This window comes from Coturnix japonica, chromosome 1 (assembly GCF_054131305.1).
Source record: "Coturnix japonica strain WE chromosome 1, WE-NBRP24, whole genome shotgun sequence".
NCBI lineage: Eukaryota > Metazoa > Chordata > Aves > Galliformes > Phasianidae > Coturnix > Coturnix japonica.
The window spans coordinates 27101385-27114618 of record NC_140663.1 but is presented as its reverse complement, the minus strand read 5'-3'; the positions used below and the strand labels follow the sequence as shown (position 1 = coordinate 27114618).

Sequence of the window (13234 nt, the reverse complement as noted above, 5' to 3'; positions counted from 1 at the left end):
GTGTTTGAATGCATAATTCATTATACATAAACATAATTCTCTGCTCAGCTCGGCAGAGAAGGACCTGGGGGTCTTGATGGACGAAAAACTCAACATGAGCCAGCAGTGCGCTCTGGCAGCCAGGAAAGCAAATGGGATCCTGGGCTCCATCAGGAGAGGGGTGGTCAGCAGGGATAGGGAGGTGATTGTCCCTCTCTACTCTGCTCTTGTGAGGCCCCATCTGGAGTACTGTGTCCAGGTGTGGAGCCCTCAGTACAAAAAAGACATGGAGATTTTGGAAAGGGTCCAGAGGAGGGACAGGAAGATGATCAGGGGGCTGGAGCACCTCCCCTATGAGGACAGGCTGAGGGAGTTGGGTTTGTTCAGCCTGGAGAAGAGAAGGTTGCGGGGTGACCTCATTGCAGCCTTTCAATACCTGAAGGGAACTTACTCCCAGGAGGGTAGTAAACTCTTCGAAAGGGCTGACAATAGCAGGACACGGGGAAATGGTTTTAAGTTAAAAGAGGGAAGATTTAGGTTGGATGTTAGGGGGAAGTTCTTCACTAGGAGAGTGGTTAGGCCCTGGAACAGGCTGCCCAGGGAGGTTGTGGATGCCCCGTCCTTGGAGGTGTTCAAGACCAGTTTGGACAGGGCCCCTGGGCAACCTGATCTAGTAAAGGTGTATGTTTGGTGGCCCTGCTAGGCAGGGGGGTTGGAACTACATGATCCTTGAGGTCCCTTCCAACCCGGGTCATTCTGTGTGATTCTGTGTGTGAAACATAATTATTTAGTTGCTTTGTGCAGTTGTATTTCTGTGACTGTAGCATAGGACCCTTTACACAAACTTAATAAAGGTTTGTTTTCTTTGGATTAGTATGTAATTTAGGTTGGCAAAGCTATAATATCTAATTAGCTTTCCTTAGTGCAGGCTATAATGAAAAAATTGGATGTTTCAAGAAGTTGTCTTTTAAACAAATATATGAACTACATTCATATAACTGAAATGAACACAGTTGTCCAGTACACATTTATCATCTTGACTGTGAAAGCACAGAAGTCTAACTTATCAAACCAAACACTTACTTAATTAGGTACATAACAGAAAATCTCTCATTTCTGTGTGGGAGACATAACTCTCTATCCTATAAGGAAGCTTCCTTGAGCCTCAGGGTTTAAAATATTGTCCAATTAAAAATCCTACAGAAAACCATGTTTAACACAATCTCCTATCAAAATAACAGATGTATATGACTTATTGTCCTGTAGTAACTCTGAGCAATTAATTTGAATAAAAGCTTTTAAAGCTATATTACTAACTGGATGAATCAAAGTACCATAATTATTAACACATTTCTGAGGACATGTAATCTTGCTTTTCATTAAAGAGAGCTAGAGAGCTTATAGAAACAAATACAATAAGAATATTGTTCAGTTTTCAAAGACAAACATACAAAACTCAAAGAATCACTATTTAATAATTTTTCATATCATTTTATTTCTTCTCCAAGTTGGTAAGTTCTTTCCTATTACTTTGGGCAAGTATACAATGTCAAAGACACACTACTGCACCAATGAAGACTGATCACTGTATACAACAAACATACAGCTGGGGATACCACAGAAATTGATTCCAGCATGCTACTTGCATATTCAGACAGTGAGCTGGTGTATATTATTCTGTCACTCTGTCTGCGATCAATATGCAGCTGCACAATCCACTGTTATCTCTACACTCTACCATTTTGATAACATACCTCTGCTTATGATTTTTCTCTTCTATGGTTACATCTTAGCAGCTCTTATCCTCTCTTCCAGAAATCTCATTTCTTTTTGTTCATGTTCTGTTTTTCCCTACAGTTAAATGTTCACATGTAGAATTTTTTACATCTTGCTCGCTATAATCTCCTTGTCCTCTGATAAGAAAATTTCAGGACAATTAGTATTGTAACAATTTGTCAAGAGAGAGTATTTGAGTCTTTCCTCTATTAACTGAGTGGTATGCACTGCCCAGAGATGACTTGGTGATGTTATCGTAACTACTACGATTAAGGCCTCACAGGGTTTGGTGGGCTGCCACAGAAGACACTGTAAAGAGCACATCCTGCAGTAGCTGAGTTCCTGAACATCAGAAGGGACATAAGATTCCTGTCATCTTTTCTATAATTTCCAGCTTTTGTTTAATAAACCAGTTAACCAGCCCTGAGTGTCCATGCCTTTCTTAATGAGATCCTAAATGAATCAGTACTTGTTTTGTGCAAAAGAGAGAACCTGTAACTGTCAGTTTTAAGTAGCTTTTCATGGATTCTTTTAACACTATTTTATCCCTTTTGCAGTTCCCTTTATAATATATTCAGTTGTCTTTCTCCTATCTTAACAAATGATTTCCTTATAGAGACTTTTAGTACAAGATGGACTTATTCAGCATTTCAAACAAATCAAAAACTATTCAGAAAATGACCAGTCTGCTTACACTGTACAGCTGTCTCTGCTTCATCAAATGTCCATACATTAAAGCAAACAAACAACACTTTTTTCTTGTAACTTTTTAAAAATGACAGTCCTTGCATTTCATGTATAACATCTCTCCTAAACAAGAAAAATTATCAACACATCCAAAATTATAAATCAAACTATTTCAATTCACACCTGTAACTTTGCAGAGTGCTGAAGTCAGTAACCTCTCTGCCACAGCCTCATCAGGCTACCAGATGGTGCAGATATTTAGTATTCTATCTATCTTCCTTTTGTAGTCTACAGACCTACCTGTACCATCCTAGTTTTACCACCACTCCAGATACTTCAACACAGACCATAATAATGTTATACAAAGGTGCCTCTACAAGGTGAAATTAGCCATCAGCAGAGTTGTATATAACCAATATAACTTCAATAAGCCACTTACTGATGGATGAGACAAGTACAAATACCAAATGGAAATTTTTTACTTAGCTGAGTTCTTTGTGGAAGAATTATGCTTTGAAGACATTCAAAAGGCAGCCAGAATCCTCAGGAACAGCCAAGCAGTGGTTGCTGACAATGCTCCCAAGGACTGATTTGAAGCAGTAGAGGATAAGCTAAATTAAAATCTTCATTAATTATTTGCATTGGAAAGCTGAAAATGTTTCCAAATCAGAGAATCACAGAATTGTAGAGTCTGGAAAGGACTTCTGGAGACCACAAAGTCCAACCCACCTATGAAAGTGAATTCCCTACAGCACGTTACATAGGAAAGTGTCCCAGATTTTTAATATCTCTGGAGGAGACTCCACAACCTCTCTGAGCAGCCTGTTCTAGTGCTCCATCACTCCCACAGTAAAGAAGTTTTTATTCATTTTCAGATGGAGCTTGGAGTTTTCACCCACTTCCCCTTCTTCTGTCATTGGGCATCACTGAAAAGAGCCTGGCCTCATCCTCTTGACCCTGGCTCTTTAGATAATTATAAGCACTGATAAGATCCACCATCAGTCTTCTTTTCTGCAGGCTGAACAATCCCAGGTCTCACAGTCCTTCCTCATACAGGAGATGCTCCAGGTCACAATCATCATTGTAGCCCTCTGCTGGACACCCTCTGGAAGCTCTCTGTCTTTCTTGAACTGGGTTGCCCTGAAGTGGGCACAGAACTTCAGGTGTGGCCTTACCAGGGCAGAGCAGAGGGTGAGGATCACCTCCCTTGACCTGCTGGCCACACTCTCTGTAATATGCCCAAGCATACCATTGGCCTTCAAGGCCACAAGGGCCTACTGCTGGGTCGTGGCCAACCTGCTGTCCACCAGGACACCAAGGTGCTTTACAGAGCTCCTTTCTAGCAGGTCAGCTCCTAACTTGGACTAATGCATGTTAGAATGAGAATGACAAGTGAGAAACACAAAGTCATTACAACTGTTAAAAACAAGCGGATGATGTCTCTATCACCATGACAGTCCATCTGTCTTTGGTATGTTTAGAGACATTTTCTAATTTTATGAAGAAAAACCTGGAAGTAAAAATGAAGCTACCAGAAAAACAAGTCCAGTGTGTATCCTATAATTTCATTTCATCAGCCACTTTAAACTGTGCATCACATATCTAGCATTTGCAATAATTAATGTACGGTGTACTGAATTACACTATCTCTGCAAAACAGGTGTGCCAGTAAGAAACATCCTGAATAAACAAATTTTGGTATACCAGTATCTGTGTAGCACATACTATCAAGGTTGGTTCACTTGGAACATTTCAGAAAGGAGGCTGCTCACATCAGCCTACGTAAACAATAACAAATGAAACAGGAATACATCTTGTTATTGTTTATGACTTAGTCAATACTTTAATTCACTCTTCATTTTTCTTACTTATAAGGAAAAATAAGTCTTTTTTACTGATGTCTAACATGCACAATCTAAAAGTTTCCACAGAATGTAGAGTGCTGCACAGGGTGATTCTAGTTCACTGCTGAAAGTTAAAAATAAAAGCATTTATACCACACTTTAGGCTTCTAAAACCCCATTAAGCATGTTCCTTAGTATGAGAATCACTCACAAAAATGAAGATCTTTTTTTTATTACTTTATCTCAATTTTAAACTGTTCATTGTTTTTGTTACTGTGAATATTATTTGAAAAAAAAAAAAACGTGTTTATAACATTTCAGACTTCAAGAAGTCATAACATCTTTTGCAACAACATAAATGCATTTTCAGTAATATCTTATTATTCTCAGTATCTGGCATATAAATTTGAAAAGAAAACTATTTACCATTTTAACTTCTTCCTTCCTTCCTTCCATTCTGTGTAATTAAGGAATTAATTATTATTATTATTATTATTTTACTTGACTCTTAATTAACGTCCTTTACAGTCGTTTAGGCCATTCTTTAGTCAAAGGTGGAAAGAATTTGATGTTCCACGCTGACCTTTTTATTGACTTAACCAAATGACACCAATGATTGCTGGCCCACTTGCTACACATCCGAGCCATTTAAAATTCATCTGCTTTACCTTTTTGTCTACCTCGATACAGTGCAAAATCTTCCTCTGCATGTCTCATAATGACAAGGAGCTGTTTGAGTCTTCCTGCACAACTCTCCCTTTTCGATCACAGTATCTTTTCACCTAGCTTTCTAAGATCCTTCTTAAATGCCGGAATTTGTCAATTCAAATTATTTGACTCATCTTCAGATTCTGTCATATCACTAAGGTATACATTACCACATAAAGCAGACAAATCACTAACACTATTATTTCTAACATTAAAGAATGGCTCTTCCCACTCTTATAAGAGTAGCAGAATGCTATTACTTTATTTATGTTTTTCAGTGCACATCTTTTAGCCGATTCCTTAATTATTTCAGGAGTTTCAATGGGGCTTACTATTTTTCTTAACTGCTTTCAGTTAAGAACTTTGTCAGAAGCCTTCTGAAAGTCCAAATAAATTAGATCAAGCATTTCTTCCTAATCCATTATTTTGATGATGCAGTGAAAGACTTCTACAAGGTCAGAGAAGGTTTTCTTTCAACACAGCTACACTGGTTTCTTTTAGCAGAATTTAATCATCAGTTTTTCTAATAATTCTATTATTAATGATGTATCTGACCCATTTAGCTAATACTGAATTAAGACTTAACTGACCAGTAGGATAACTCTTGTTTGTTCAAATAAGCATCACAAACAAAACAAAAACAAGTTTTTAGCCTTCAGTTTTTCATTGGGCACTTAAGAGAGAACAAAGTTTGTATCAGTTCCCTGCAGGTCTTGGTTGCAGACAATTGGCCATCCGAATCTCCTATTTTCTTCAGCCTCCAAATTTCTCTTTGTGTTTCCTTTAATTGCCCCGATTTAACATAGTATGTCACCTTTACTACTTTAAAATTATTCATAATTCTTTGCATTTTCTGTAGCAGAATTCAGTTAAATAATTTTTTCAACTTCTTGGTAAAAATTCCTTTGAAGGAAAAAAACAGCAGGTCTGTTGATGTTTTCATCAGATTTTCTGCTGCTAATGTAGCTGAAAAAAGCCCCTCAAATTATTTAATCTTTAACCACAAGGTCCTCTTGTCTGCCCCTTAGACTATACATTTTCTATCACCTTTCATTTTTTTCCTGGCATAATTTATGTTCTATTTCAGCAGTCTGAATTTAATCAGAAGACATGACATTTATGGTCAAACATTTGCTTTCTCCATACAACTTTTGTATTGATTATTAAATACTTCTTTTAAAAAATTGTGGCTGATTTGCTGATTGCAATCCCATTCAAGAGCAAATTCAAAGATTTACTCATATTAATTTAAATGTCACAGAAGGACATTTACATATCTACTTACCTTAATTAAAAGTACTGACAATCAGACATCTAAATATTATCACACGCAGCAAAATATTTGCAACTCCATTATAAACAGTCCCAAGCACATAATAAATGAAACAATATAAGTCAGTTTTAAAATTATATTTTTACATCAGTTATTTTGTTTATGAAGTGTTTGCTTATATTCAGCTTTTGTAACAATTAATTTTTTATTAGACATAGTGTTGTTTTTCATTTCCCTCTTCTTGCCCTCTACCACCATTACATTGCTTCATGATGCAGAGAATGAGAAGACATGTTTTTGGGCGTTCTATAAGAGCTTCATTTAATATAATTTGATGTTATTATTTTCCTACCAGAATAAAATGATCCTAACATTCCCTTTCTTCCAGAAAGCTCTGGCCGACTTCCCCCAGTCTGGGTAGGGTTTGTCCTGAAGCATCATGTCAGTGACCTACAAAGAAAACAGAAATAACATACAGAACAACTGCTGTTATGAAAGAGACACTCAGAAGGACCCAAAGAACACTTCATCTTTGACAAATCTGTTTCAGTTCTGATGACTATAGAAATTAGGCAAGAGATAAACAGTATCTTTCAGTCAACATGAGGTATGCTGTCCTAAACATTCAGGCCCTAGAAGTGCAAGCAGTTCCTTGAGAAACAAGGAAACCTGTGGGAGATTCAAAGATAAGAACTAACCTAGGAGTTGCAGCAACCTACAGGATGTGAGTTACTTTTGCCTACGGCCATAGTATGGCTTTCCAGTCCAGCCTGGGCCAGGAACCCCCTTCCCCAAGGGCAGCACAGGCAGTGTTTTCACTCCTGAAGCCAGAGTTGTAACCAGGGAGTACAAGCCTGCAAATTAAGCACTATATGCCATTTATAATCTTCTCCTGCTTCCTGCTATCAGAAAGAAAAACACGTTTGGGAACAGAGACATGAAAAACCCTTAAAACTTGCATGGAATTTAAAAATATGAAATATTTATTCTCATTTTCATAATTTCTATCTGAAAAGACCATCTGTTTCTCTGTCCAGAGACTCATATGTATGCACTACTTCTGCGTAGTACACAAAAGAATTAAAAATTATTTTCAGCTAACTGTGGGAGGTTAATAGCCCCTCCGGCCCTTCTGCCTTTGGGAAGTCTTGTTTTCCCATCTATTTACTTTAAGATAACTATACTATACAGAACTGAAAGTTACATACAGTAAGCTCATTAATTCCACCGTGTAGAAGTTCTAGAAGAGTGGAAACCCATCTATCCATAAAGAGTCAGAATTAATCAGAAAAAGGAAATAGGGGGAGCAACTGTTAGTAAAGACAAGTAGAACAAATTCTTACTGTCTGTCATTCGTACCAGTACAGCAGAAAATTACTGATTTGATTAGAATGAAAATAACAATTAAATTTCAAAAAGAAATAAGTTAATCTAGAAATCGAGACTTTTTGTTATTATTTTCCATTGAACTTGTTTTAATATAATGATTTTAGGATCTAATTTACCATGTAGTGAGTTCCCTACTATTTTCTCAGATGTTAACAACATTAAAGGAACACACAGGCCACAATTAAATCTAAACCACGTAGGAATCAAATTCAGCTTCTAAATTTTGGCTCATAGTTCATTTATGGTTAAAAGCACTTAGCATAATAACCTAGAGGAATGAATCCAAAGGATAACATGTTAAATAAGTAGCAATGCATGATCTAGGATTTTCTAATTCCATTAAAATCAGACTGAAGAAAGAATGCATTATACTCTGAACTACCACCTTTATTAATTGTTTTCTCTAAGTAATTATTTTTCTTGGGTAAACATGTTATAATGCTTTTTATAACACTCCCATAAGCTAACTAAGTATTCTGATAAATATTTAATGTTGAGCAAGAACTCTGTAAAGGTTTAATTCACTACACTAGTATAACTTGATCACTTAGAAAGGATCTACAGAGTAGCAAATACTTGCAAAGTTATTTTGAGAGGTTTTATTCAATGTCAAAAGTAGCTGCTTCTGATGATTTCTGGGAAATACTTGCTATATTTGCTAGAAGGATGCAATATGCTCCTCTATGACCAATTATTTGTGGCAGATTTCATGGGAATGACATTCAAGAAGGAGACATTTTCTGAGAAAAACGGCAAGATGAGGCAGGAAATGTTCTTTCTGATATCAGACAGTTGGTCTCTTATCTTCCAGCTTTGGCATTTATTTAAAGTCATATCACCAGATCAGTGTCAGGTCAGTTGCAGCTAAATTGGTTGAAGCAGAGACAGTCATTAAAGGGATGCATTCCATAAAGAGAAATCCAATTACCTTCTGCATTAGAGAAATCAAATTCATTTTCTGGTTTGTTCAAGGACAGTCGCTGTGGAAAACAGCTTATGGAAGAAAACTACTCAGCACCAACACAATACAAATAACTCTTTGGACAGAAAGAAACACACACTAAAAAGTGCTAGGAATATTTTGGAAAAGGAATCAATATGATAAACTTTAATTTTTGCAACTTAATAATCCAGAATCACAGAACTGTAGGTATTGGAAGGGACTCTGGAGATCCTCCAGCCCAACCTCCTGCTAAAGTAGGTTCCCTTTAGTAAGCTGCATAGGAAAGTGCACAGGTGGGTTTTGCATATTTCCAGAGAAGGAGAATACACATCTCTGGGCAGCCTGTGCCAGTGCTCTGTCACTCTCACAGTAAAGTTCTTCCCTATGTTCAGATGGAACTTCCTACATTCCAGTTTTCACCCAGGGCTCCTTGTTGTGTCACTAAGCACCACCAAAAAGAGTAACCCCTAACTGTTAGGACTTTGAAAACACTGGTAAGATTCTTTATCAGCCTTCTCTTCTCCAGGCTGAACAGTTCTAGGTCTCTCTGCCTTCCTTCATGAGGGAAATGGATGCTCCGGACTCCTAATAATCTTTGCAGCTCTCTGCTGGACACTCTAGATGTTTCCTGTCTTTCTTGAATTGAGAAGCCCAGAACTGGACACAAAAGCACACTGCTATCCCACAGTAAATCTATTGTTCGCCAGAATCCTGAAGCCTTTCTCTGCAGAACAATTTTCCATAAAAATAAGAGATGTGTGTGGTTTGGTTATTTTAGATTTTGTTTTCTTTCTGTATTTCAAAATGCAATTACTGATCAGTAAACTTTTCTTTCTGTCTTGCTGCATGGTATTTGAAAACACCATTGATACTCAGTAATAGAAAACAACTGATCACCTCAGTAATTCTATGTACCCGTGCACTCCACATAATCAAGATAAATCAGTGAAAGCAACTTACAAAGTAATGCAGTTTTCTTTCTTGAAGAGCTAAGAGGTGTAATATTATATTTTAAACAACTAAATACACTGACTCAATTTGGAAAGAAATGAAGCCTATTATAATGATTGTATATTCTTTCGATTTATTTAATGTCTTGTGAGAAATGGCTAAACTGTATGGGATTTCACTGGGATTCATAATACACATTCACTGACTTTTTAAGTTTTAAATGACGCAGCAAAATATTTTTCTAAAAAGAATAAGCATTCCTTGCACTGCTTTGTCATCTTAAATTTCATTCTTCCAAATAAAAACACGAATCTATTAACTATTCATAACATTCATTTCACATTAACTGTGAAATAACTTATAATGTTATCATTAAGCTACCAGCAAAATGTTATGATTCGCAGCTTTAGTTACAGAAAATTAAATGGTTCTTTTAATATGACATACAACAGTTATTAGAAAAATGCTATCATATCATATAAAAGAAAGAAAAGGAGATTCAAAGTCCTGTTCAGAGCAGGTGAGTTACACAGGCAACAAAAGCAGTAAGCAAAATTCTAACTTCAGAAAAGCAAACATCCAGAAAAACAAACACGAACAAACTAAAAGCAGTAAGAGATCTGAGGTACCTGAGCTGCACCACATGGAACACCAAGATACCATAAGGATCATATATCTAGTCCTTCCAAGTCGTTGCTCTTAGAGCATATTACTCAGGATGCTCCGTGCGCACACCTTAGATCTCTCTCCCATAGGCAGTCCTTTCCAGCAGAGACAATGCTTGCAGTGGGAGTTTGGGAGAAGCCCAAGTATCTCTTCTATTAATAAGATAGCTGCAAGTGTGAGTTTGACCTAATACTTTGGCCATGTCTTCAAAACACCTTCCAAATCCTTCATTAGTAGGACCTATGCTGTGATCCTCAGAGCGCTAACTAATAATTCCTGGAAAACTAACGTGGCATAGGCTGCCTGCCAAGCTGCTTTCATCTGCCAAATTGCATTTTAGAAACCTACAAGTATAAAAGAACATCAAATAATTCCATAGTAGCACTTCTCCATATAAGAAACTGAACAAACAGCATCTTGAAAGATGAACAGATGCTGAACAAGCTCTCAAAGATGTGATGTGTTCTACACTACAATATTCAGTAAGTAATACTGACAGTCAGTGGAGGATTTTTATTGCTTTATTGGCATTTTGATAAATTGTCAGAATAAGAGAGCAACCCTTCAGAAATTAACCAAACTTAACAGAACATAGAGGCAGCCAAGATCCACAAGAAAAGCTTGGAAATACAAAACTCTGGTGAATTCTGAAATCATTTTTTTTATTATTTTTTATTTTTTCCCCCTGGTAATGAGCAACACAAGGAATAATGGCCAACAGAACTGCAACATCTTGTATCAATAACATGTTTCATGAGCAAGTACTCAGCCTGAAGGGCAAAAATTCATGGTGCTATTGCTGGGAAATGGAGTAGCTTGAGTAATTCTGCATTTGACGAAATTAATCATAAGCAAGTGAAAAGGTAGGTACAATGAGCATCCTGCCTGCATAGAACAAATTCTGTGTTCTAAGCAATGCTTCAGTACAGCAGCTTTTACCTTCGGCATATTATGTATCTTTCTCTAACTAGGCATTTCTACCACTGTCAAGCATAAGACTCAAGTGTTCTAAGTGTTAATTTATTTCTATTTCTAGAAGCTTCAAATTTACAAAATCACAGAATCACAGAATTGTAGGGGTTGGAAGGGACCTCTAGGGATCGTCGAGTCCAACCCCCCTGCCAAAGCAGGCTCCCTACACCACGTCACACAGGTAGGCATCCAGGCGGGTCTTAAATATCTCCAGAGAAGGAGACTCCACCACCTCCCTGGGCAGCCTGTTCCAGTGCTCTGTCACCCTCACTGTAAAGAAGTTCTTTAAATCTTTAAAATCTCTTGGTTTAAATCATATTCATCTTTAAAAGTAACACCAAATTAATTTAATTTGAAACTCAGCCTTAAAGTAGCTCAGGAGTACCATTTTCCCACTCATCCCAAACCGTTTGAAAGAGAAACATATTACTCTCAGTCTTTCAGCATAGAAACAACAGATAGGGCAAGAATGACAAAGCACTAATGGCAGAATGGCATGGTGTGTGGGCACATTGTTTGGTTTAGTGGAGCAGAACTGAAATATCCCACTGGTACCTTTGGTAAGAACTCAACCATGCTTATGAGTCTCTGAAAAGTAAATGCTGGGTTTTTTTTTGTTTTCTTGTTTTCTGGCTGGCATGGCTAAGCCAGGTTAAAGTAAGAACATTTAGTGAAGTCTAAGCGTGAAGTCAGTGAGAACTAATGTGTGTACCATTGAGTGCGTGCAGTTGTTCCATTTCCTCTGTTTTGCAGCTCTGTGCTTTTAGGTAAAAGTTATATATAGGTGGCCCAGTATCTACACATCAATTCTTTATTATATCACAGTTTTCACTACATCATGGCAACCATACACAAAACCAGGGTTACATTTAGTATTCATCATTAAAAGCTTCACTCCACCATTTTGGGATTCATCCTCTTTGAGATACTTCAAAATTGCAGAGATGTTCACTTGATGTGCAAAGTAACCTATGTGAAAGATGCTTTTATGCTTCTATTAGCTGGGCGTTAGGGAGAAAACAGTCCATTGTGGATCATGGCTCAACACTTTCCTGACTTACACAGTGATGATACGAAAGATCTTCTTCAATTATGAAATTCTTATGGCATATGAGCACAAGTGTCAAAAACTTCGATACATATCCCCCAGAAATAGCTGTTAATTTATTTTAATCTACTCTGTTGCATTTTGGAACACACAAATGTGTAACTGTTTGAAAACTAATGCAACAAATATTTATACTAAGTCTTACTGATCTATAAAAAAGAAGACATTTTTTAAGCTAAACATTTTTGTCTGCAAACATATAGCCAGATTTTAAAATAGTCTTGTCTACTTTTACATTTTTAAATGTTCCTAATGCAGATTCATTGCTACCCTGAAAACAAGCTTATTTCTCTTCATTTTAATTGAAAGAAATTCTTCACATATTTGCAGTTGCAAAACAACAGCAATCACAGAGACAAAATATGGCCCCTTCAATCTACTCTTTTTTTTCTCAGTTTAGTAAAAGCTAGTACATTGTTCTTGTCTTAACAAACTCACTGTTTTAATAATAGGTAAATCCTGAAAAACAACGTTAATTGTCTGTCACATTTCAGTAATCAATATGAATGATAAATAGTACTGTGGTTCAATTCTTAAGCTTCCACAACAGACCCCAGTATTATTTTCTGCATTTGACCATTTTCCATCACTTTTTCCATCATTACCCTTATGACCTATGTCACATCTGAATTATTCCCCTGACCCACAGTATTTGAACACACACTGTCTTACATCTGCATATCCATCAAATGCAGTTAAAATCTATATTCAAATTACTCTGGAAATTATATCTTGTACTTTAATACCCACAAAAATAACTCCTGAATAAATTTTATTTAAAACAGGCGAACAAAAAAATAGAGTAATTTTCTTTAAACTGGAAATTTTTGAACACTTCATAGATATGAATAACTGTTGTTTAGAATCAGTTGTACAAATGGAATAGAGCTTTGGCAAAAACAAAACAAACACAAACAAAAACACACACACAAAAAAAA

General features: G+C 36.7%; 1 protein-coding gene across 8 annotated transcripts in view; it reads right to left on the bottom strand.

The window, feature by feature from the left end:
- The window catches only part of TMEM117 (transmembrane protein 117), a 188464-nt gene that overhangs the window by 61388 nt on the left and 113842 nt on the right, over positions 1-13234 (bottom strand). For all 8 annotated transcript variants that reach the window (XM_015854821.3, XM_032443208.2, XM_015854812.3 and 5 more), the window contains one exon: positions 6620-6717. In XM_015854821.3, the coding sequence (XP_015710307.1) occupies positions 6620-6717 (98 nt within the window). The remainder of the gene's footprint in view (positions 1-6619; positions 6718-13234) is intronic.